We start from the raw sequence: 22,819 nt of genomic DNA on the forward strand, positions 1-22,819 counted from the left end.
GCACGAGAGGTAAGAAAGGTAGAGAAAGAGAAGACGAGGCAACTAGAGATTCTAGAGAAACAGAGAGTTGAAGAGAAGGAGATCATGTTAATAGATCCAAATTCGACACCAACAGAAGCGGAGAAAGCTTGAATTATTGCACGACAAAATGAGATATTGACATTTTTGCAATCACGGTCCATCCCAAAGTTCCCATAGGATTTTGTAATCCTTGGTCTATTTATTTTCTTATTCCAATTTAAGATATTGTATTGTTTAAGTTATTTTTAATTTTTTTTTTTTAGTCCATAATGGATAATGTATTGTTGCAAGTTATAATATCAATCCTATTTTTTTTAATAATTTAAAAAAATATTGTTTGATTGAAAAATATTGTCGTTAAGAAAATATGGTCGTTACAAATATAACTATTGGGAATATTGCGGTTAAAAATATAGCCGTTAGGAAAATTTTAAAAAATAATAATAATTTTATTTATATATTTTTTTGGAGAGCGAAAATTCGAAAAGCCTAATGGAATGCATAATGTGGCTCTTGGAATTGTTGACGTGACTCTTGAAAAAGCTGAAGTGACATTTTTAGAGAGCTAAAATCCAGAGAGACTAGTGCAGATAGCCTAAGAACCGGAGCACACATTTGATCAATCAAGAATTCTTGGCCTTCAAACCTTTTTTTGATGATCTTTTCCTCTAACTGAACCATAGGCCGTAGTCGAAGGGAAAAAAAAAAAAACAAAAAAGAAAAAAATAAGATTACATGGGTAAATAATTTGATTTTTTTTTTTTTTAAATGTCACAAAAATTTGATTTGATTTTTTTTTTTAAATGTCACAAAAATTTGGCTAAAATAAACTTAAAAATAAGATTACGTGAGTAAATAATACGTTGTATGGAATAAAAATTATCAAAAATTAGGCTATACACATCTTATTTATTTTTAATATATCATATATTTTTTAAAGACATCAATAGTAAATGTAATGAATAATAAAATAGATAAGAAAATATTACAAATAATAAAATAAATTTTTAAAGTAAATATAATTAATCAATAACCATGACATCATCAGTTCATCACAAAACTAATAAACAAATTCTAATAATCAACTATATTTATCTAAATTTACCTAAATATTTGCTCAATTTTTCCATCTTAACTCATTTTATTTTTCAAATGCAGGGTTTGTTAGTTATGGAAATATATTTATAGAATAGATCTATAAACTTACAAATACAAAGTAAAATAAATATAAGTAAATATTTATGGTTAGAAACAAAATTTAAAAGATCTAAAAATAAATAAAGATTTGTAAATATTTACAAAAATCTCTCTCTCTGTATATATATATATATATGAATAATTATTTAAGGACCGAATTTAGTATGACCCATCATCCTCTTACATAAATTGAATTCGGTAAGTGCCGGAGTAGGTCCCCTATTGAAGTAATAATAATATAGACAAAAAAATAATAATAAAAAAATAAAATAAAATAAAGAAAAGAACAAACAAAAAAGATTGAGAGAAGAATTAGAATTGCAAGGAAAGAAAGACGGTTGAAATATTAAAAAATTAAATAAATAAATAACGAATTAACTGTGACTTACACGTATCCAAATGTATAAAAACGTTTTATTGGGTTGAGAGTATTTCCCAAAGAATTATAACCAAATAATTTGCGTATCATTTGCCAATTTGCAAGCGACAATTTTCGTAAGACTATAATTTTATGTTTTTTCTTTTTTTCGAATACGATAACTAGATAATGTTTGAAGTTGAAGTAACTATCTTACAAACAAAAATCTCTATAAACTAGTCTATTGTTTTTTTATAGTTCGATAAAATACTAGATAAGAATTAAGATAAGTATGGGCTTAAATGAAACGAAAAATTATTTGATTTTAGATTAAAGATAATCATATAAATAGGTAAGGGATATGTACGTAAATGAAAACCACGAAAAAGAGAGAGAGACTCTTTAATTGTGTTAAAGTTTACAAAAGAAAAATGAGAAGCTTATTGAGCTTTTTCGTTTTTCTATTCTTCATTCATGTTTTTTCAACTGAAGAAACGTCCACCCCCAAGGTTTGTTACACCAGTATTTTTGTTGTTTCTATGATTCATTATAAGAATTATGAACTTGGATAAATTAGGGTAAGCTCATTAGGAGAATACACAGAGTGGGCTCTAATGATAATTTTTTTTTTTTCTTATGTTGAGCATATAATTGATGTCCTGAATTTGAAATTGAATTTTTTTTTTTTTAATTTTGGTCATTAAAATTATTGATTATATTTGATATGACATGTAATAATATATTTTTACAGCATTACATTGTTTACATGGGCACCCACTCGTTTCGGAACTCTGAAACTTTGATCTCCTGTAATCATGAAATGCTAGCCTCATTTGTTGGCAGGTAAATACAGAAAATAATATTTATTTATATAAACAAAATCTTATTAATATATAGTTAGCCCTTTTTTTGAGTTTCATTGCAATCAGCCTAAAATATTTAATGTCAATTTAGTATTGATGGTGCTCAACAAGCCATAATCCACCACTATCACAAGAGTTTTAGAGGTTTTTCGGCCATGCTTACATCAGAACAAGCTGAACAAATTGCAAGTAAGAGTCATAACACATGTGTAATATTTAATTTTAATTTTCTAGAAAAAATCTCTTTGTGAAACAATGTATCTAATAATTTTTCTTTTTTCTTTTTTCTTTTTATTTTTTTATTTCTTTCCCTTTTACTTGTTTCAGAAAACAATTCAGTTATTTCAGTTTTTGAGAGCAAGGTACATCAACTTCATACCTCAAGGTCATGGGATTTCATGGGGGCTACTGCTGACAGTCTATACTCTCATATATCGGTAGACAGGAACTACGAGTATGATGTAATTGTTGGTCACCTTGATAGTGGTATGTATATATTATATGCAATTTTTATGACATATTGAAGGCCAAAATATTGTTGATTTTATAGTAAACTATTTACATAAGCACAATATAAATATGACTATTAAAGTATTAATTATGCATTTTTTTTATTAATAGGAGTTTGGCCAGAGTCACCAAGTTTCAGCCAAAATGGGCTGGGTCCAGTACCAAAGAGATTCAAGGGGGAATGTGTAACAGGAGAGGAATTTTCATCCACAAATTGTAACAGGTAAATAAAGTTAAATTATAATTACAATGAGAATAATAAAATACTAGTTCTATTTCATATTAAATGTTGTAATAGGTGGGGGCTTACTTATTTATCCAAAAATTCTTGGGTTGTGCTTTAGACCCAACATTTATACTCAATCACTTATTCATTTGAATCCGATGTGGGACAAATGACCCCTTGTAACATTCTCCTTCCTCTGAACTCGCAACGCCCTTGTTGTGATCGGGTTACCCTGCCTATTTGGGGAGGCTCACCTAGACGTTTTTTAGGTCGAACGCAACGTGATACCGGATCAAGGATTGAGTCTGGCTCTGATACCAACTAACTGTAACGGGTGGGCATTTGTCCATTTACTCAAAATCTCAAGTTGTTGGGTAGTGTTGCATATCCACCTATTTATACCCGACCACTTTTCCATCTGAATTCATAAAACAAATGACTCCTTGTAACAGATGTCCACTTGAAAATTTTGAAATGAGTTTAAATTTCAAATTTCTAACCCCTCAAAAACCTCCCCTCTTTTTTTTTTTTTTTTTTTTTTTTTCCAGGAAAATAATAGGTGCTCGCTACTATCACCAAGGATTTGAGACAGAAAACGGTCCTTTGGAAAATTATGCAAATGGGCGAACCTTGTTCCGGTCGCCTCGTGATGATTATGGACATGGCAGCCACACTGCTTCCACGGCCGTTGGATCACTGGTCCAAGACGTAACACTCCCAATCTCAGGAATGGCAGCACAGACTTTTCGTGGTGGAGCCCCTCTTGCTCGACTCGCAGTCTACAAAGTTTGCTGGTTCAATACTTGTAGCTGTGCGGATGTTCTCAAAGCTTATGATGATGCAATTTTTGATGGGGTTGACATTATTACTATGTCTTTGGGTTCAGATGAACAAAACTACTTAAAGAATTGTTTCACAATTGGAGCTTTCCATGCTTTCAGAAATGGAATTCTTGTCTCGGCTAGTGCTGGCAATTCTGGTGGAGTTTCTACCGTTTCCAATCATGCCCCATGGATGCTCACTGTTGCAGCTTCTTCAACTGATCGAGACTTCGTTTCTGCTATAAATCTCGGCAATTCAAGGTCTTTAAAAGTACGGTATTGTAATGGTTAATATCAACATCTAATCCTTTATTTCGTAGTCATGCCTAACTTGATGATATGAATTTTTAAGGGTTATGGGCAGAACGATATTCAACTCAACGATTATTATGAGGTTATTGCTGCAAGTTCTGCTCCAAATTATGGTGTCTCAGTACAAACAGCAAGGTGATCCAGATGTGTTTCATATATATATATATACATGCTACATTATACACACATATATATGCTTTTGAATTTTGAATTGAAGTGTGAAGTATTATTTTCCCAGTGCTTGCAAAAGAAATGCACTAAATGAAGCATTTATTCGAGGAAAGATTGTGGTTTGCACCTTAGAGAACTGGAATGATGATAGAGTTGAGAAATCAAACGTGGTAAGTGAAGCAGGTGGTGTTGGGATGATACTTATTGATCCGAGCAATGACCGGAGTTCAAATGTCTATGTTGTTCCTACCTCTGTGATTGTCGATCAAGACGATTTACAAGAACTCCAAGCATACCTAGGCACTACGTAAGTTTTTTTTTTTTTACTATTTCTTTCTAATTTCTCATTTTCTACTTTGGAATTTCTCGATTAGTCCTCTAACATTTTATAGGAAGCCATTTGCAACCATATCACAGTCAATAGCGCTACTTTACTCGAATCCTGCACCAGAAATGGCAACATTTTCTTCTAAGGGACCTAGCAATATCACACCTGACCTCATCAAAGTAGAGTTTTTTTTCCCTTGGAATTTTCATGTTCTTTTATAGAGAGAGTTATTACAAATTAAAATCCATACAGAAAGAATTTATCGAGAGATTTTGAATGATCGATTATGGGTTGCAGCCGGACATAACAGCTCCAGGGGTAAACATTTTAGCAGCTTGGCCTCCACCATCTGGAGCTAACATAGATGCTCCCACGTACATAATTTATTCTGGCACTTCAATGGCATGCCCTCATGTCTCTGGCGTCGCCGCGATACTAAAGGCCTTGCACCCTCATTGGAGCCCAGCAGAAATACAATCTGCATTGATGACAACAGGTTAGGTCTGCTTGGATTGTCACTAATAAAACTATTTTCAAATAACTGTCTTTTATAATTTTCTTAAAACACAGTTCTTTTTTATAAGAATTTAAAAAAAAAAAGATTAATTTTATTTTTATAAAAGATTAATTAATGACATTATAATTATGTCAATCCTCACTTTTAACTCCAAAATTTATACATAACATAGATCCACTGTATGGAAATTGGAACCAAAGCATAAACAAACTTTTGTATATAAATATTGCTCCAATATTTTGTGAACAATTTATTAAGCAAAACACAATGATTGGGTTTCATGTTTTTTTTTTTTTAAACTTTTTTAATGAACTAGTTATTTTATTAATATCTCTCACCTCCTTGGTACAGCTTCACAATTTGATAACACTGGACAACGCATACGATCAGGCTCTAATTTTGCAACACCTTTTGACCTTGGGTCGGGACATTTAGATCCGAATGCTGCACTTAATCCTGGACTTGTGTATGACTTCAATGTGGACGATGTTATTCTATTTTTATGTAACCACGGTTCAGATGCAACGCAATTGCAGAATCTTGTGGGCAAGAGAATTATATGTCCCAACTCACCAGTTAATGTGAGCAATTTCAATTATCCTTCCATTGGGATTGATAATTTATCCGGTGAGACGTCGGTACTCCGAACAGTGACTTACCGAGGGAAAAAGGGTGATCCCAAGATTTTTAATGTTTCAGTTCAACATCCTGAAGGTATTAGCCTTGAAGTACAACCAAAAACGCTTGACTTTTCGCGGGGTCAAACCAAAGCCATTTTCAAGGTGAATGTTTGGGTCAATAAACCTTTGAAGAAATTTGTTTTCGGAACCCTCACATGGTTTAACGACGTTCATAGAGTTAGCAGTCCGATTGCTATTAGAGCATCCTGAGGAATATTTGTTTTCACTTTTCATTTTAACTAATGTTTGATCTATTCTTTCTACTTCATGGAGTACTGTTTAATGTTTCTATTCTTTTCTTTCTACTTAGAAAATTTGATTCAATTTTTACTAGAAGATGTTCAATATTTCCATTGTTTCTTCGAATTTTACTAACTTTATCAGTTTCTCATAGAAGCTTATTCAGGAATATTTATTTTCTATGTTTCTATTGCTTTTGTATCTTACTAATTAGATTATAACACCATTTTTACCGTTAAAAGAAAAAGAAGTAAATTCAAATTTTGAATCCGATGGCTATATAATTATGCCAACCTTGTAGAAACTATGTGTAGGTTATTAGTAAGTTGAGAATTGATATCTGCACTTTGCGAAATTATTCTTGTATTCTTTTTATTTATTCTTAAAAATAAGATGATTCAATTGTCTTCCAAAACACACTAGCACTTTTTAAAATTACTATAAGAGATAATCATGTCATCTAATTTTATTGTCAAACCTCTGATCAATTTATATGTGTTCAAAATAAAATCATGAGCAAAAGTCTCTGTTAGACCCTAACATATCTTGTTGATAAACCAGCTAAAAGCTCGACGGTTCAATTGTTTTTATATTACTACTGCGCCCCTGAAAATGTCTGGCTCTGCCCTGAATGTACAAGAAATTGATCGCATAGCAACATATCTTGAGATTTGGGAGTTCGAATGCCCGGTTTAAAGAAAAATTTTGGTAAATGCCCAATGCATGTGAGGTGGGTATCTGCAAATGTGTCCCCACACCATCATTATTGAAAAAAGAAAAAGATAAAAAAAACGGTGAAGTACAATACACCACTTAGTTTGGGATAATGAGAAACATATACAGTTGTCTTATTTATTTATTATTATTATTATTATTTTTTTGACAATAACACCTTGTGAAATTTGCAATTCAAAAGTAATCTTAAAACAAATAAAAAGTCTACCTTCACTATTTTATTAATTATAATTATAAAATATTAAAATAATTAAATGACCAAATTACCTTTCCCCTTTCCCATTCTCTATGTGATATATATACAACCACCTCAACCTCCACAACTACCACCCACCGAAGAAGACGTTGAGCTCTACCACCGCCACTGCCACCGCCATCTCCCATCTTCCCCTCCACCACCACCACACGAAGCCACACATATACACACACACATACAAAATAAAGGTGTTCAAATTACCCACATATACCCATAAATTTTTGCACAACAAAACCCAACTACTCAAAATCCAAACAATATGAAAATGGGGTCTTTTGATTAGGTGCTCAATTGGATACCCTTGCAATTTTCGACGACCACCTACCCAACGCCGTCACCCAACCGTAAATACAAACTTATCATTGAGTTGTGTATAAAAATATCATCACAAAATCCAAATTGGCATGAATCTTTTTACCTGTGACACCATCAAGCCTCCCCGCGTGGAGAGTAAGGATTTGAACGGCGGTGAACCAGCGAGTAAGGACGGTCAAAACAAAACGGCAGCCACAAACTCTGAGACTGAAATTGCTGGCGATGACTAAGCTCCGATGACGATGCGGGCACGGACTGAATAGTGAGGCGAGATTTCGAAACCGAGCAACAAGGGACCAACGAGCAGAGACGGTTCAGCAAGGATCAAGCTCCGATGAAGACAAGGTTCAGATGAACACGGTCCGGTGAGCGTCACCTGCAAGGCTGAGGAGGCTGAAGTGGTCGTCGCCTCTGCCGTCCGATTTGAGTTCAATAATAGCCCTTTTGTCGCCGAGTACTCTAACCACGAGATCCATCTCACCCGATTCTCTATTCAAGATGTCATTGCCTCCGCCGTTCAATTAGAGCCATTTCCCATCGATCACAAAAACAGGATCTCCTCGTCGTTCCCTCCGAGTCCCTCCGGTATAAGCTCATAATTTGCCGGAACAGTACATCGATTTGGGTCTTTCAAATTTCGCCTGTTTGCCCGACGATGATAGAGGCTCACATGAACTGATGGTCTCTTCGGTTGACGATCGTTGAATTTGCCGGTCTAAATTGGGTCGAAACTGGGGGTAGTGATGTGCGCATATGAGGAGGTGATGTGTGTGTATCAAAAGATAATAAAATCAATTCATTATTATCAAGTCTCTTTCAAGATCTCTTTGTCAACTTTTTCAAACTTAAAAAGACGTCAGTGTCCAAAAATATACAAACTTATAAATGTTTACCCTCGCCTCATGAAGTGTCATTGAAAAAGAAGAAGAGGGATGGACAAAACCTATTAGTCATTGACCCCCAGTGCCAAAGCTGCCTTATTCGTCAAACCAAAGGAACGTGTAATTTTGTCAGGAGCCTAAATCATTTTGAGAGGCTCTATTTGGTTGTTGGCCTTTTTTTACTTTTTAGGGTAATTGCACTGATATTTCTTGAGATTTCGATCAATATCACCCAGCAGTTAATAATTTTGTTTACAGTAACACTTTGAAATTTTAAAGGTCATAAATACCTTTAAATTTTTAATTCAATTTTATACATATATATAAAAAAATCAAGCATGTTAAATGACAAAAATAACCCCTGATCTCCTTTTGTTTGGCTACTTTTGTGGAATCATGTCTAAGATGCCTTCACCATCCCCTCTAGTTCCCAATTGCTGCTTCTATTCTCTCCAATTGGATCGACTAAATTTGCTTTCTTGGTGGGAACTCCCTTACTGATAGTCTTTCGAGATCTCAACGAGCCTTGTCGGTTCCAAATCATCCAGACATAGAGGCATTTGTGAGAGATGCTGTGAAAATGACGACACACAACAATTCAATAGAAAGATTTTTTCTCAATGAAATTACAGACGAAAAAAGGAATGATAGGCAAGCCAATTCCTTCTCGTCAAGAGTGAAGGCTCCTTCTCGCAACCATAAGGGGAAACAACCCCAGCAATAAGCATCGCCGCCGTTGAGCTACTGCTCCGCCACCTCGCGAGGCCAAGATTCAGTCCGCTGCTACCACCCGCCACGAGAAACCCCAAATCGAACCCAATTCCTATACCCCACTTTGAAACCCCATATACATACATATATATATATATACATACACACACTGCCACTGGCCACCACTTCTACCATCACCATTTGTACATGTATTTGATTATGCATAATCCAACTAACTTGTTCAATTTGGGGAGAGAGAGAGCCACCACGAACCAGATTCATCACCGCCAACCACCATGCCAGTACATGTATATATATATATATCTAGACACATATATAATATATACTTGTATATAAGTTATAAAGGGCATTAAGGTAAATTCATGATTTAAAAATAATTGTTGACTAATCAAAGAGTATTTAAGTATTTTTCTATATTAATAGTGGTGTGGATGTATGATTTTAAAACCACATGCTGTTGATGTAAACAAAGTTATTAATCAGCGTCGGCGTTGGCCGAAACTTTAAAGGGTGTCAAGAATAAAACCCATTGCGTATTCCTATCTTCCTGGATATACGGTATATATATCACACAGCAATTGCTCAACACCCATTGAACTTTTCCCCCCAAACCACACTCTCTATCTACACACATTAAATGGAAGAAACAACACCTACACCATCCACTCCACAGCCAACCGAGCAACCACCACCGTCGCAACCACCACCCTCATCGTCGTCGACACCGTCACCATCTCTTCCGCCTCCCTCCTCTTCCCTCCCTTCAGCTTCATCAACCACCCCATCTTCTCCAAACCCTAATTCCAACCAAAAACCCCAAACCCCACAACAACAATCCACTGTCCAAAACCCTCAAGCAACGACCCCCTTCAACAGACCGTGGCAACAGCCCTCGCACTTCTCTCACTTCTCTTCGTCTTCGCCTTCACTTCCGCCTGTGCCTCCCTTTTCGGCACCCGTTTCATCCTCTATATCGGCGTCGCCGTCGCAAAGGGGCGGAATGGCCATTGGGGTTCCCGCGCACCACCCGAGCCCTCCGACTCCACCGACGTCATTTTCCTCTCTGAACCCGCCTTCTTTTGGGCAGCAATTTGGTAATTTGGGTCGCAATGCAGTCAATGTGGCTGAATCTTTCACGGGTTCGAGTTCATCACAGGTGGATTTTCTTTTTGTTTTTTGGACTAATTTATTTATGTATGTGTGTAGAGTTTTCTTGATTAGTTTGAATTGATGTTTAAATGTATTTAATACATGCTGTAATTAACTGCGCCCAAGTTAAGTTTCTTTGGTAACAAATTTGTTATGCATGTGTCGATTGAGTTTGATTCATTAAATATGTGTTTGTTTCTTTGTTTGTTGTTGTTTAATTTTTGTTTGAAATGCTTAGGCAAGACAACCTTTGCAAGGCATACAGGGTATGGCAACGGTAGGGTCATTTGGATCTGGTTCTCAAATCCGGCCAGGTGGGATTGCTGCACATCATCAACAGAGACCTGTTCAGTCATCCCTTAGACCACAAACTACCCCAAACAATCAATCTCCTGCTACCCAAGTCAGTAATCAGTTACGAGATTTAACTTTTTCATGTCTTTGCATTATACGCTAGATCTCTTTATTACTTTATTATTGTAATGGTGGTGATGGGTTTATTAATTTGATGACTAAGTATTTAGAGTAGGTCAAAAACTTCTGAACAAGAAAAAGTAAATTGGCATGGGGAAAACCCTGCCAAGTTAATACTTATTTTCTAGATTTTTGAAGGCAATTATAGTGGTTATTGAAAATATGGGCACAATATTTAAAAAAATTAAATAATATTTTGGCTGTTTGTAATCAGCTGCATTTTTGGTTCTGATAAGTTTTAGCTTGTGCATAAGTTCTAGCAATCAGAAAATGATGCTATACTAGAATTTAAATACTGCTGAGCTTTGCATAACTTTTTTTTTTGGACGAAGTTGCTTCGATTGGAGTGAGCTGCTTCGATTGGAGTGAGCGTTAATTGTTTAGCAATCATGTAGCTTGTTGAACGTCGATCAACATGTAATTGGGTTTAATATACCTTTGCCTGTCCAAAAAGGGGGCCAAAGTTGAGGAAAGTGTCAAACTGCCAAAATCTAAGTAAGTGCACAAAGAGTATGAATCTCTTTCTGCCGCAAAATGGTTGCCCTAGGTTCAATCCTATCTCCCTCTGGCTGGCTACCCTCGATATCGTTGATGAGGTCAGGTTTACCCAGTATCATCCCAGCCTATCAGACTTCACATTTTCAAAATTGGGTGACTGTTCATTGGAACTGTCTTGATCAGTATATATATATATATATATATATATATATATATATATTTGATATGTGGGTGAGCAGGATATATTTGGCTTATATGTTAGTTTAGTTTCTACCTTTTATGTGGCATTGAGAAAGTTTCTGAGTTGGCAGTGGAGGGGCTCAAGGCTACTTTATTGGTGATCAGGGGAGGATACAATAGTTGTTTCTAATTAGTTCTTTGTAAATGACACCTATGTTACATGGACTCAGGTACGTGTGTCGGGTATGGGTAAGAATGGCAATGGGGCAGGGCGGGGATCTCATTCCCCATCCTCATCCCGCTGAATTTTTCAATCCCCATCCCTGCCCCCATCCCCACTTAAAATTTCACCATCACCCCCGCCCCCGCCCCCGCCCCCTTATCCCCGGTCCCACCCTGTCCCACCCTGTCCCCGATTAATATATATATATATATATATATATATATATATATATTTAAAAAAAAAACATAATTTTTCTTATTTTCATATATATACTAAATCTAATTTAGTAATAAATTATTATATATAAGGGTATATTACTAATTTCACACTTAATCGGGGCGGGGCGGGTTTACCCCATCCCCGCCCTCGCCCTCAGCGGGTTTTCAAAATTTACCCCCATCCCCGTTTACATAAAAGGGTTTCCATCCCGGCTATAAACGGGTCGGGGTGGGCTTGGGACCCGGCGGGGATGGGGAATTTGCCATCCCTAGGTACAGGTATGTATCCATGTATTGAGCGTGTCAAATCTCCACTTAGAAGGATACTGCTAAATATTCATTTATTTATTTTCTAGCGTAAAATAATGTTTTTATGTAGCATAGTTTTCAATATAGACATTTAACTCATTTTAAATTAGTAATATAATAAAATTGAATGATTGGATATGCTTTTTAAGTACACGTTTATCAAAAATGTCGGACACATATCCAATCCCATGTCTGAGCAATATGTGTCCGACTCGAGTACTTCACTACTTTTGAAGAGTCAATGTAACATAGATGACACTTTCATTTTCTGAGGGGGAGAAAATGATGCATGTGAAGCTGTCTTTGGCAAAGTCTTATTCAAGGTTTAAGATTCAGTAGTGTAGTTAGCACATTGCTAAGAAGTTTCAGGCAAGTATCTAGATTTAAGATAGCGAGTATATGCTTTTTAAGTACATGTTCATCAAAAATGTCGGACACATATTCCATCCCATGTCTAAGCAATATGAGTCCGACTCGAGTACTTCACTACTTTTGAAGAGTCAATGTAACATAAATGACACTTTCATTTTCTGAGGGGGAGAAAATGATGCATGTGAAGCTGTCTTTGGCAAAGTCTTATTCGAGGTTTAAGATTCATTAGTGTAGTTAGCACATTACTAAGAAGTTTAAGGCAAGTATCTAGATTTAAGATTTTATTTTCGAATTACGGACGTGTAGGAGCATCTGAGAAGTGTCAGTGTTTGGCATGTATATTACACCTTTTTGGAAATGCGTGTTTCTCATGTTTTTTGGTTGAATGTGAACTTGAGAAAGAGAGGTTATTTTCATTATAGGTATGGATGAGGTTGGGGCTTTAGCAAAACAATTTAGGGTGTAAGATGGGTTTTCTTCGTTTGGGGCTCCCATTGGATTCAATTTTTAAGGCCATGGCAGTTTGGGATGTTGTATTTAAGAAGAGGTTAGCTGGTCCATAAGGCAGTACTTGTGTAAAGGGGCAAGGCCGCGAGGCTAACTCTCATCAAAAGCACATTGCTGATGCTTCTAACCTATTTTGTGTTTCTCTTTACATCCCAACACTGGTGTAGAAGAGAGTAAATTAAAAGCTTCCATAGGTTGGATTCAATTTTTAAGGCCATGGCAGTTTGGGATGTTGTATTTCAGAAGAGGTTAGCTGGTCCATAAGGCAGTACTTGTGTAAAGGGGCGAGGCTGCGAGGCTAACTCTCATCAAAAGCACATTGCTGATGCTTTTAACCTATTTTGTGTTTCTCTTTACATCCCAACACTGGTGTAGAAGAGAGTAAATTAAAAGCTTCCATAGGTCTTCTTATAGGGACAGCTGGAGGAGTTCAGGTACTATATAGTGGGAACAAGGGCTGCAAGGTGTGCTCCCTAGTGAAGGAAGGGGGACAATGAAAAGCTCAGAATTTTTTTCCCAGTCATTTAGGCAAATGGACATGGAGGTTTGCATTGGATAAAGAAAGCTTGGTGTTGAGGGTGGAGAAGAAGCATTGTGCTTGTAAGGGGTAGACATCTCTAGAGGTGGGGATGGTTCACTATGTAAGTTTATGGTAGAGTACCATGAAAGGGTAGGAGGAGAGTTCTCTAGGTATCTGGGCCTCGTGGTGAGTAATGGATCTAAAATTAGGTTTTGGTATTATTGGTGTTGGGAGATGTCTCAAAATTGTTTGCGACCAATGTTATTAAAGGCCCAAGGCGCTGGAGGTCCTCTGGAGCCTAGGCGCGAGGTGCGCGCCTAAGTCAAGTGAGGCGCACAATTGAAAATTTAAACTACCATAAAAACATTCATATCTCATAAGTCATATCAATATTCTAAAAGTTGAAAATTGCGCCTTGTCCCTGTTTGTCAGGTGCGCCTTCTTAGAAAATAATCAGTGAGGCGCGCCTGACAAACAGGGACAAGGCGCAACTGAGGTGCGCGCCTAGTAAATAGCAATGAGCCAAGGATGACAACAGGCTCTAGACCAGTGCCTTAAGCCTAGGCGCGCCTTTAACAACACTGTTTGCGACCACTATGAAGGGGCTGTGGAAGCGATGTTTGCCTCCTCCTCAGGTGATGCAGTGTTTTAGAATAGCATTTCCAATACTAGTGTTAGGCTCAGCTGGTGAGTTACTCCAAGAGATACCTTTTCATGAAGGAGCAGAGAATTCAATTAGATGGAAGGCAACCGGTAACAAAATTTTCGGCGTCAAATCCTTCTGTTAAGTCCTTTCAAGTTTTAAGGTGGTATAGATTGGAGTTTCCCTGGGAAAGGATTTGGAGAACAAAGGCACTCTTGATCGTCTCTCTCTCTGTCTCTCTCTCGGGCAGCTATTCTGGAGGTGGTGATCATAATTGATAATTTGAAGGCAGAGGATACTATATGCCCAATTGGTGCTGCAGTTATAAGAGGGATCGGGTGACTATCAATCATCATTCTACACATTTTAGTGTGGCTAGCAAATTAATTTTTTTTATCCTTTTGGTGTAAGGTGGTGATGTTAGGTTTTAGTATTGGATATGTTGAGTAGTTGGGGAGCTAGATGCATTCAGAGGTAGGTGAGGAAGGTTTGGGACATGACTCCCTTGTGTCTTACGTGGTTTTTTTTTTTTTTTTTTTGATAAGTTTGTGTCTTATGTGGTTTTTTCTAGAAGGAAAGCTACAAGAGAACTTTTGAAGGTGCTGAGATTGAAGTACGGTCTTCTGAAGTTTTATATTTTGAGTGTTATGTCATATCCTTTGTTTACAGAGTACTTTTTGGAGCTTCTATGATTTGCTTGATCTGAGGTTTATATTTGTTTTCTCTATGGCGGCTCGAGATGGGATTGACCCCAGTTTTTGGGGGGCATTAGTGGATTATTCGCTTTTTAAAAGAAAATGGTGGGAGTCATGCTTTCCTTTTACTTGGAAGCACTCATCCTGCAGTTTTATATTCTACAGCAGTCATCCTGCAGTTTTGCCATAATAATTTTTCCTTTTTTTTTTTTTTTTCAGGTGGATAAGTAAGTTTTTAATCTTTCTTTTCTTGTTCTTTTTCTTCCTTATATGCAGAATTTCCAAGGGCATGGCTTGTTAAGAGTTCCGTCAGTGGGATCTCCTGGTTCACCATCACCAAGCATGCCACAGAGTGTGCAGCCTCATAATCAGCCGTGGTTGTCATCTGGATCACAAGGGAAGCCTCCATTGCCATCACCATCATTTAGACCACAAATGAACCAACAATCTTTGCAGCAAAGATCCCACATCCCTCAACAACATCATCATCCATTGTCAACTGCGTCACAGCAGCAAATGTCATCTGCACAACAATCGCAACACACTTTACCCTCACAACCGCCACAAGAGCATTACGGGCAACAATTTTCAACATCAAGGGTTCCACAATCTATACCACATCAACAACAGATTACAAGGGGAAACCAGAAACCTTCCTCTCATGCAATGGTACAACTCAGCACAGTCCAATCAGCCCCCCCTGATAAAACTGCCAGTGCAGAGACTAGTGAATCTTATAATAGGATTCTAAGCAAGAGAAGCATTCAAGAACTAGTATCCCAGGTGAACATATTGCTCCTCTTTTTATAATCTTTTCCCTATTATCTGTTCTTTTAGGACTTATTTGAAAATTTACTGGTCTGTAATGATTGTTTAGATCATTTTCTGTTGCATTTTTGGAGTCTTGAGTGTAATTGGGCAAACCTCAGGGTGGTGTGAGTGTAATTTACCCAAAAATTAAATATTGGAGGAGGCATCTATAAGAAACAAGCGACAGATATGTGTTTAATTATCCTGTCAATTTTACTTGAGTTCAAACTTTTATGGACTTTAATTTTAAAGCATACTGTAGGACATATATGTTTATCATGGTTCACACTTGACACCTTGCTTAGAAGGGCCATTACCTTGCAATTGCCTACATCCTTTGACTTGTACATCTTTCTTCGGCATGAATATTTTCCCTCTTTTTTTCATTCTAACTTCTATGATGGACAGATTGATCCATCAGAGAGACTGGATCCTGAAGTAGAAGACATTCTTGTGGATATTGCTGATGAATTCGTTGAGTCTGTAAGTCCATTAATTTACATTTTTTTTTCTTATCCTCGTACCTAACCATCTATTTTTAGCATAGAAGTTTTTTCCTGGTTGTTATGTTGATTGGTAATTTTTATGTCTCTTGTGTACAAAGTACCTTTAGAATATAGCTTGTTTTAGCATATATTTCAGCTTGGGCCTGGGACCAACCGAACCTTCGCATTAGCTTTTTAACAATTTGTTTAATGTTTAACATTATAAGAATCTATAATATCATTTGTTGAACATATTTTCAATTTGAAAATCATATCTAAATAACAATGATGATTATGTCCAACCCTTGTCATCTTTTTTTCTTTCTTTCTTTCTTTGTATTTATAATTTAAAGGGTAACCAACAACCTATTAGGTGGCCGTTAAATGTGTCCAGTAAATTGTTCTCAAGGTTAATTGCATAAAACCCCCCTAAATTAGAAATTTTATTATATTATCACTCAGTCCCTGGGTTAACATGCCATTTTTTTTATGTCAAGGAGGGTTTTATGTAATTAATTCTAAAGTGTAATTTGTGATTTTTGGAAAGCTCCAATGTTTTGACCATTTACTCTTTAACAGTAACTTGAGGGAATCGGGTTTCTTGCAAAATTTTGTTATTCTGGTTGTCATCTGATAGAAATTTAGTACACTGGGGATATGCAAATTTTTATACTTCAGGGGGGAGTTTTATGCAATTAAACCTAATTTAAAACTAAAATTTTAATTTCGGACATATGAAGAACACTTTCCGCATACTTCACAACACTTGATTAAAGAATCTTCTATGTTATATAAGGTTTTATTTAATATAGAAAAAGAGAACGATTGTTAGAAAAATCAAAATAAAGATTTATATAAAATTTATAAAAAGTCTGGCCATATTGAAAAAACAAAGGATACATCAAGAATTCATTAAAGGAATGTGCCGGAGGATAGGAGATGGCAAAAGCATCTTTGAATTGTGTGTATCTTATACACATCTAGTACACGCGCACACGCGCGCATGTTTTTTTTTTTTTTTTTCTTTTTGATAAGTAAAGCGCTCTCACACACATGTTGCATCATTGTCATGATTTTTTTTTGTGTGGGTATTTTAGGGTGTCTATGATTATATGATTTATAAGATAGAATCTTAAGAATTTTAAATATAGTTAAAATTATGTTTGTTGTAGATAGTATACTAGGGGAAAATGTAAAAAACCCTCTTTAATTTTCTCAAGTTTGCAAATAACCCTTTTGAATTATTAATTTTGCAAATAACCTCCTATATCTTATATATCCCTATAAATTTCTCTTTTTATTTTTCTTTTTCTGTTAGAAAACAGATAGAAAAGAATCATGCTCACCTCACTTCACATATTTTTGTTATATAATGACCAACACGTTCTTTTTTTGTGAACCAAATTACTCCTTAGAAAAAATTAGGGCTATAAACGAGCCGAGCCGAGCCGAGCCGAGCTTCAGAGTGTTCGGGCTTGGCTCGTCACAGCCAAAGGATTGCTTGAGCTTGATTGAGCCTTGGCTGACTCTGACCGAGCTCGGCTCAGCCATACTCGAACGAGCTCGAGCTTGGCTCGTCGGCTTGACAACTCGTTATGGCAAAAAAAAAATTCATTCAATTAAAAAAAAAAAAAATTGCATATATATTATATGAATCCAAGTGTATCATACCCATCGTTCTTAGACTTCATTCAAGCCAATATCAAGAGAACAGACCAGATGAGTGAGATTTAAAAAAGTAAATAAATAAAATCAGATGAGGTAGATAACAAGAAATGAGAGAGAATATGGGCTGCTGTGATCGTCAATTGATTGGGGCTTTTGCCTCTGCTATGATCGTCAATTGATTGGGGCTCTTGACGTTGCTGTGGTCGTGTGCTTGAGAAGGGGTGGTTTGTCCAGCTACGGTTGTGAGATGGAGAGAAGAGCGGGCAGTGTTTTTTTTCTTGATAGAAAGACGCAGCCTCTAAAGATGCTTTTAGGGTTGAGAATTGATATGAAATGACAGGTTAATGTGTTTGTATAGATGGGCTTCACAGCTTGGGCTTGAATTTGGGTTGTCTAAAATTCTTAATTTGTTTGAGTTCATTATATTTTTGGGCCTTATATTAAGTGGATCTCATGTAAACTTAATTAGTTCATTGTATTTTTTTGGGCTTTATATATAAATGAATATCATGTATAAACTAAATAGATTTTTACTTATTAATTAATCTGTGAATTTATACATATAGCACATATGTTCACGAACACATAAACGAACCTTGTTCACGATCTGTTCACGAACAAACTAACCGAGCAGGGGTCTGTTTGAGATTGGTTTGTTTATGAAACGAGCTTGCAAAATTTGTTTGAGCGTGGTTTGTTTACTAAGTAAACAAACATGAACCGAGCTATTATCCGGCCAAGCTCGAGCTGTTTGTGGAACGCTTGGTTCATTTACAGCGCTAGAAAAAATATATGGATGGATCAATTTTTGGTTCTTGAGGAAGGGGAAATGAGTTTGGTTATATCAACAGTACATGTTAGGGATTTAACTCAACTTATAAAAAAAAAGTTTATTTGAAATTTTCTAACTTATTGTATTCATTTCATTTTGGAAGGGCAGTTATGTAAAATTGTCACGCAGTTAATGTTTTTATATATTTATTTATTTATTTGTATAAGTATCACTCAGTTAATGGTTTAATAATGGAAAGGTCTTATTTGCAAATCTATTATAGTTTTGGGGTTATTTTTGAAGCTCAGGGTGTTATTTGCAAATGCAGGATAGAACAAGTTTTATTTTCTTCTTTTCTTTTTTGCATTTTACCCTCTTTTATATATTAAGAATATATATTTTGCTAATGTGTCCTCGTCATGCTCATTTCCTATTTCTCAAGTGTTGTTGTTTTGGTGATTCCCTACTTGTTCGCATTGCGTACATGCTTCTTAGATTACCAACCATTGCTTACATGCCTCTTATATATATTAAGAATATATATTTTGCTAATGTGTCCTCATCATGCGCATTTCCTATTTCTCAAGTGGTGTTGTTTTGGTGATTCCCTGCTCGTACCCTGCATTGCATACATGCTTCTTAGTTTGCCAACCATTGACTGACTATACTTGATTCTTTACTATTTTGCATCAATTTGTTTGTTACGATATGTGTTTTCTCAATTGACAAGAAAGATAGTGAAGTTCCCTTTGATTCAACTTCTGGTACAATGCATGATATTTTAGTGGCATCTTTTTATTCTTCCATACTGTATACTTCTTTCCATCTAATTTGTTTATGTTCATTAGGGGATTACAATTATAAAACCAATATTTTGTTTTTGCCAGTTTACTGAAGCAAAATGATATATCTGCTTCCATGTAGCTTTATATATATAGAAAGATGTTGTTTCTAGAGATTTTTTTTTTCTCCCTTTTAACTGTATGTTAATTGGATTTCATGACCTTGTGTGCCTGCTTTCCCTCATACACCACAAAATAAGATGATGAACTTTCCACTATGTTATTGCTTCTTTATTGACCTTCTTTGGCAAAGCTACTAACTTGACAGATCCACCTAATTGAAGTCTTGTTATTCTTCATCTTCTTTTTCTTTCTTCTTCACCTCCCCCCCACCCCACCCCCCTTCCTTTTTGACCTGGGGTTGTTGCCCTGTTTATTTCACTTCTATTTGGGATCAATTTTTTTTCTTTTTTCGCACATCCTTGAATTTGATATATACTAATGGATTTCTTTCCCAAATATGTTAGAAAAGGGAGGCTAAGGGCATCTGTTCACATTAGAAGCAACTCCTTGTCGTTTTCCCAGTGAAAATGAAACAAAGGAATAAAAGGAGTTAAAAACATTTTCTCTTTGTTGAATAAATGGGTCGACTTACTAAGCAGATGGACATTCAAAAAAGATCTTGCCTGAAACCACAAGAGGCATTCTAAATCGGAAAATTACAAATTTCTAGTCTTTATGCTGTTTAAATTTTTTTATTTAATATTATTGAAAATGACATTGATGCCCTCATGCCCCATGTTGTCTAGCTTAAGCAGTTTGATCTCCCTTGGCGAAATAGACTTGTATAATCGACCCCAAGTAATCGTAATGAGGATATATTGTGTGCTTGTTATACCCCAAGTAATTGTAATGAGGATATATTGTGTGCTTGTGGAGATTTTTCTCATCAGCATTCTCATGTCTGTATTATTCTAGCTATACTACTCATGGTTTACTTTTCTCTTTTATTCTTTAGTGATTAATTTAGTTCTCCCTTTCTTTCTTGTTCTTGAGTAGATTACAACATTTGGTTGCTCGTTAGCCAAGCATCGAAAATCAACTACATTGGAAGCAAAGGACATACTTCTACATCTTGGTTAGTTGTTTTGGCTGTTTGCCAATATGCCTTATGTGGATATTCAGTGCTTAATTTTTCAGTGTATCCTTTATTTCAGAAAGAAACTGGAACATGACTCTTCCTGGGTTTAGGGGAGATGAAATTAAGAGCTACAGAAAACCGGTAATGAATTTTCACTGACTCGCATTATTTTTATGACGTGTAGGTATATAGCATAGTAACATAATTTAGTGATGGCAATTGCAGGTCACTTTCATTTATCAGAAACTACTTATCTGAATTGATTACCTTTCTGTGATTTTTTTAATGATGGTTTGGCAGTTTGCAAGCGACATTCACAAAGAGCGACTTGCAGTGGTACGTTTTGGCTATATGTCCACTATATTACACACACAAAAAGCGTTGGTTCACGGTGAAGTACATAATGAATAATAATATCATTGCATCAATAGGTCATGGTATTTTAATTTCAAAAAGGTTAGTCCATGAATTTCTCCAGAATGTCCGTCCGTTTTTACTTGAAACCTTTTTGGCAGGTAAAAAAGTCAATGGTGGGTGCTGAGACAGCAAGTACTAAGAGCTCCAGTGGGCAAGCTGCTGGAAATGCCAAGGGTCATCTGGGAAAGGCACCCATGAATGTTATCAGTTCCCCAAACCCCAAGATAGGTGAAGCTGCATGAGCTGTTTATTTCAAGTGCTGGAGGTATGACGCTTATTCATCAAAGGTATGTTTGGATATCTTCATACACGCAGAATGGAAGTATACATATTATATACATGTGTGTGTGTGTGTGACTTTGCACGTACTCATGTGTATTGCTTATATATGCAAACAGTGGTTTGAGTCTTAAATTGCTTGTAGGAAAGTAACTTTTTGGACCGTGGCATGCAAATGGTGCTTTCATCCCTGGCGGATTTTCTGTTTTGTTATGTGGATAGAAGAGGGGTGGTATTTGGATTAGCCAAAAATGAAAGAATTAAGGCATTGGAACCTTGTAGATGTTAGCATCTTAGTTTTCAATTGTGCCTGGCATTATGGTTCTATAATTTGCTGAAATGTGTAGAAATTTGTTTACTGTTGGTGTTGCTTCACATGCATGTAGTACAGTTCTGAAAGAGTCCCAAGCAAAATTTTAGCTCCCGCTTGATCCTGTGATTTTGGACTGTGAGATACTTTTATTGTTTTATATGTCGGTGGGGATTGTGCCATTGTGGCATATTGTAGTTGCTGTTGCCAGGAATCCAGCACCAGTGGTTGTTCCTTGTTACGTGCATGCATTGTATGTATATTACACAACCAAATATCATAGAAACTGGGGCTGGTAAGTAGTAATGCTTGCTTTATCTTATGGCTCTTCTTGGTTCTGGCGATTTTTGTAGGTTAAATTTTCAAAGAAGCAGCTATCATGGTAGAATGGAACTAGAACTGCAAGTTCCATTTTTCATGGCTCCCATGGTCGACCTGAACATTTTTCCTTTTTTTATTATATATATTTGGGGAGGTTAACAAGGAAACAAAGTTGATTAGCAACTTCTGTATGCTATCCTTAGATTTTGATGCTACCAATGGGAAATGATATCGGAAATGCTAGAACCCAAACGTTGCTTGACTCTGAGCTTCTTAACTTGGGGCGTTTACAATTCCTTTTGAGTGGTGGCAGCATTGGGTTCTTGAAAGTATATCTCCGGCTACAACAACCTTTTGAGCTGTTGTGATACAATCAGGGATATACGATATACCTCCCCAACATAATATCCTAGGTCCGTCTCTGGATACAAGGGTCATTGCATGCCTATGCAAATGAGGTTCCTAGTAGATCCCAATGCTTATTTTTGTTTTTTTGTTTTTGGTGGCTGCTACTCTAAAAATATTTGACACCAAAAAGACGGTTACATAATATATATATATGTAGAGAGAAAATATTGCTCAATCTGTATTTGAATATTCGAATCTCGTGTATTTATCTCCGCAATTGAATGATTTGATCTGCAAAAGGTGTTGGTTTATATGGACAAGTCCAATTCGCTTATTACCTGGGAATTTGTTTAGTTAATTGTTGTGTTTGAATGTAATGTTTTGGATAAGAAATGAAGAATTTAAAAGTCCAATTGTGGGCTGATTTTTTTAATTTGTTGCAAATCATCCATTTGGCGTAGCGGGAATTTCTTTCTGTGGGGGCAATCGTTAATAGTAATAATATATATATAATTTGAATTAAAATAATATAAGT

General features: G+C 36.0%; 2 protein-coding genes across 5 annotated transcripts; both read left to right on the plus strand.

The window, feature by feature from the left end:
• The first annotated feature begins 2,086 nt into the window (after positions 1 to 2,086).
• LOC132295595 (subtilisin-like serine-protease S) lies at positions 2,087 to 6,214 on the plus strand. The gene is made up of 10 exons (XM_059793903.1): positions 2,087 to 2,419; positions 2,531 to 2,628; positions 2,767 to 2,925; positions 3,061 to 3,172; positions 3,724 to 4,267; positions 4,349 to 4,443; positions 4,547 to 4,786; positions 4,872 to 4,986; positions 5,105 to 5,303; positions 5,676 to 6,214. The coding sequence occupies exons 1-10, from the start codon at positions 2,301 to 2,303 to the stop codon at positions 6,212 to 6,214; spliced, it is 2,220 nt and encodes a 739-aa protein (XP_059649886.1). The 5' UTR covers positions 2,087 to 2,300.
• Positions 6,215 to 9,672: 3,458 nt separating this feature from the next.
• Positions 9,673 to 22,618, plus strand: LOC132293298 (transcription initiation factor TFIID subunit 12). Of its 4 annotated transcripts, none has more exons than XM_059790725.1 (9): positions 9,678 to 10,319; positions 10,551 to 10,715; positions 15,228 to 15,734; positions 16,170 to 16,244; positions 20,528 to 20,606; positions 20,686 to 20,750; positions 20,910 to 20,945; positions 21,125 to 21,313; positions 21,451 to 21,937. In XM_059790725.1, exons 1-8 carry the CDS (start codon positions 9,801 to 9,803, stop codon positions 21,266 to 21,268), a joined length of 1,590 nt encoding a protein of 529 aa, XP_059646708.1. In that variant the 5' UTR covers positions 9,678 to 9,800; the 3' UTR covers positions 21,269 to 21,313; positions 21,451 to 21,937. The 4 variants fall into 4 exon arrangements, with proteins under 4 accessions (XP_059646709.1, XP_059646710.1, XP_059646708.1 ...); XM_059790724.1 differs by lacking the exon at positions 21,451 to 21,937 and adding an exon at positions 21,969 to 22,618 and having other exon boundaries at positions 9,679 to 10,319; XM_059790727.1 differs by lacking the exons at positions 10,551 to 10,715; positions 21,451 to 21,937 and adding an exon at positions 21,969 to 22,618 and having other exon boundaries at positions 9,677 to 10,319.
• Positions 22,619 to 22,819: the final 201 nt, after the last annotated feature.

This window comes from Cornus florida, unplaced genomic scaffold (genome assembly GCF_030987335.1).
Source record: "Cornus florida cultivar Cherokee Brave unplaced genomic scaffold, ASM3098733v1 CherokeeBrave_3.0.0_Hap2_Chr02, whole genome shotgun sequence".
Taxonomy (NCBI): domain Eukaryota; kingdom Viridiplantae; phylum Streptophyta; class Magnoliopsida; order Cornales; family Cornaceae; genus Cornus; species Cornus florida.

What these genes read in the sequence shown, in the direction of transcription:
- LOC132295595 (XM_059793903.1), top strand. Translation starts at nt 2,301, where the DNA reads ATGACATGTAATAATATATTTTTACAGCATTACATTGTTTACATGGGC. An exon ending in CTAGCCTCATTTGTTGGCAG is followed by an intron (nt 2,420 to 2,530) that starts GTAAATACAGAA and finishes ATGTCAATTTAG; the next exon opens with TATTGATGGTGCTCAACAAG. An exon ending in TCATCCACAAATTGTAACAG is followed by an intron (nt 3,173 to 3,723) that starts GTAAATAAAGTT and finishes TTTTTTTTCCAG; the next exon opens with GAAAATAATAGGTGCTCGCT.
- LOC132293298 (XM_059790725.1), top strand. Translation starts at nt 9,801, where the DNA reads ATGGAAGAAACAACACCTACACCATCCACTCCACAGCCAACCGAGCAA. An exon ending in CGGGTTCGAGTTCATCACAG is followed by an intron (nt 10,320 to 10,550) that starts GTGGATTTTCTT and finishes TGAAATGCTTAG; the next exon opens with GCAAGACAACCTTTGCAAGG. An exon ending in TTCAAGAACTAGTATCCCAG is followed by an intron (nt 15,735 to 16,169) that starts GTGAACATATTG and finishes TATGATGGACAG; the next exon opens with ATTGATCCATCAGAGAGACT.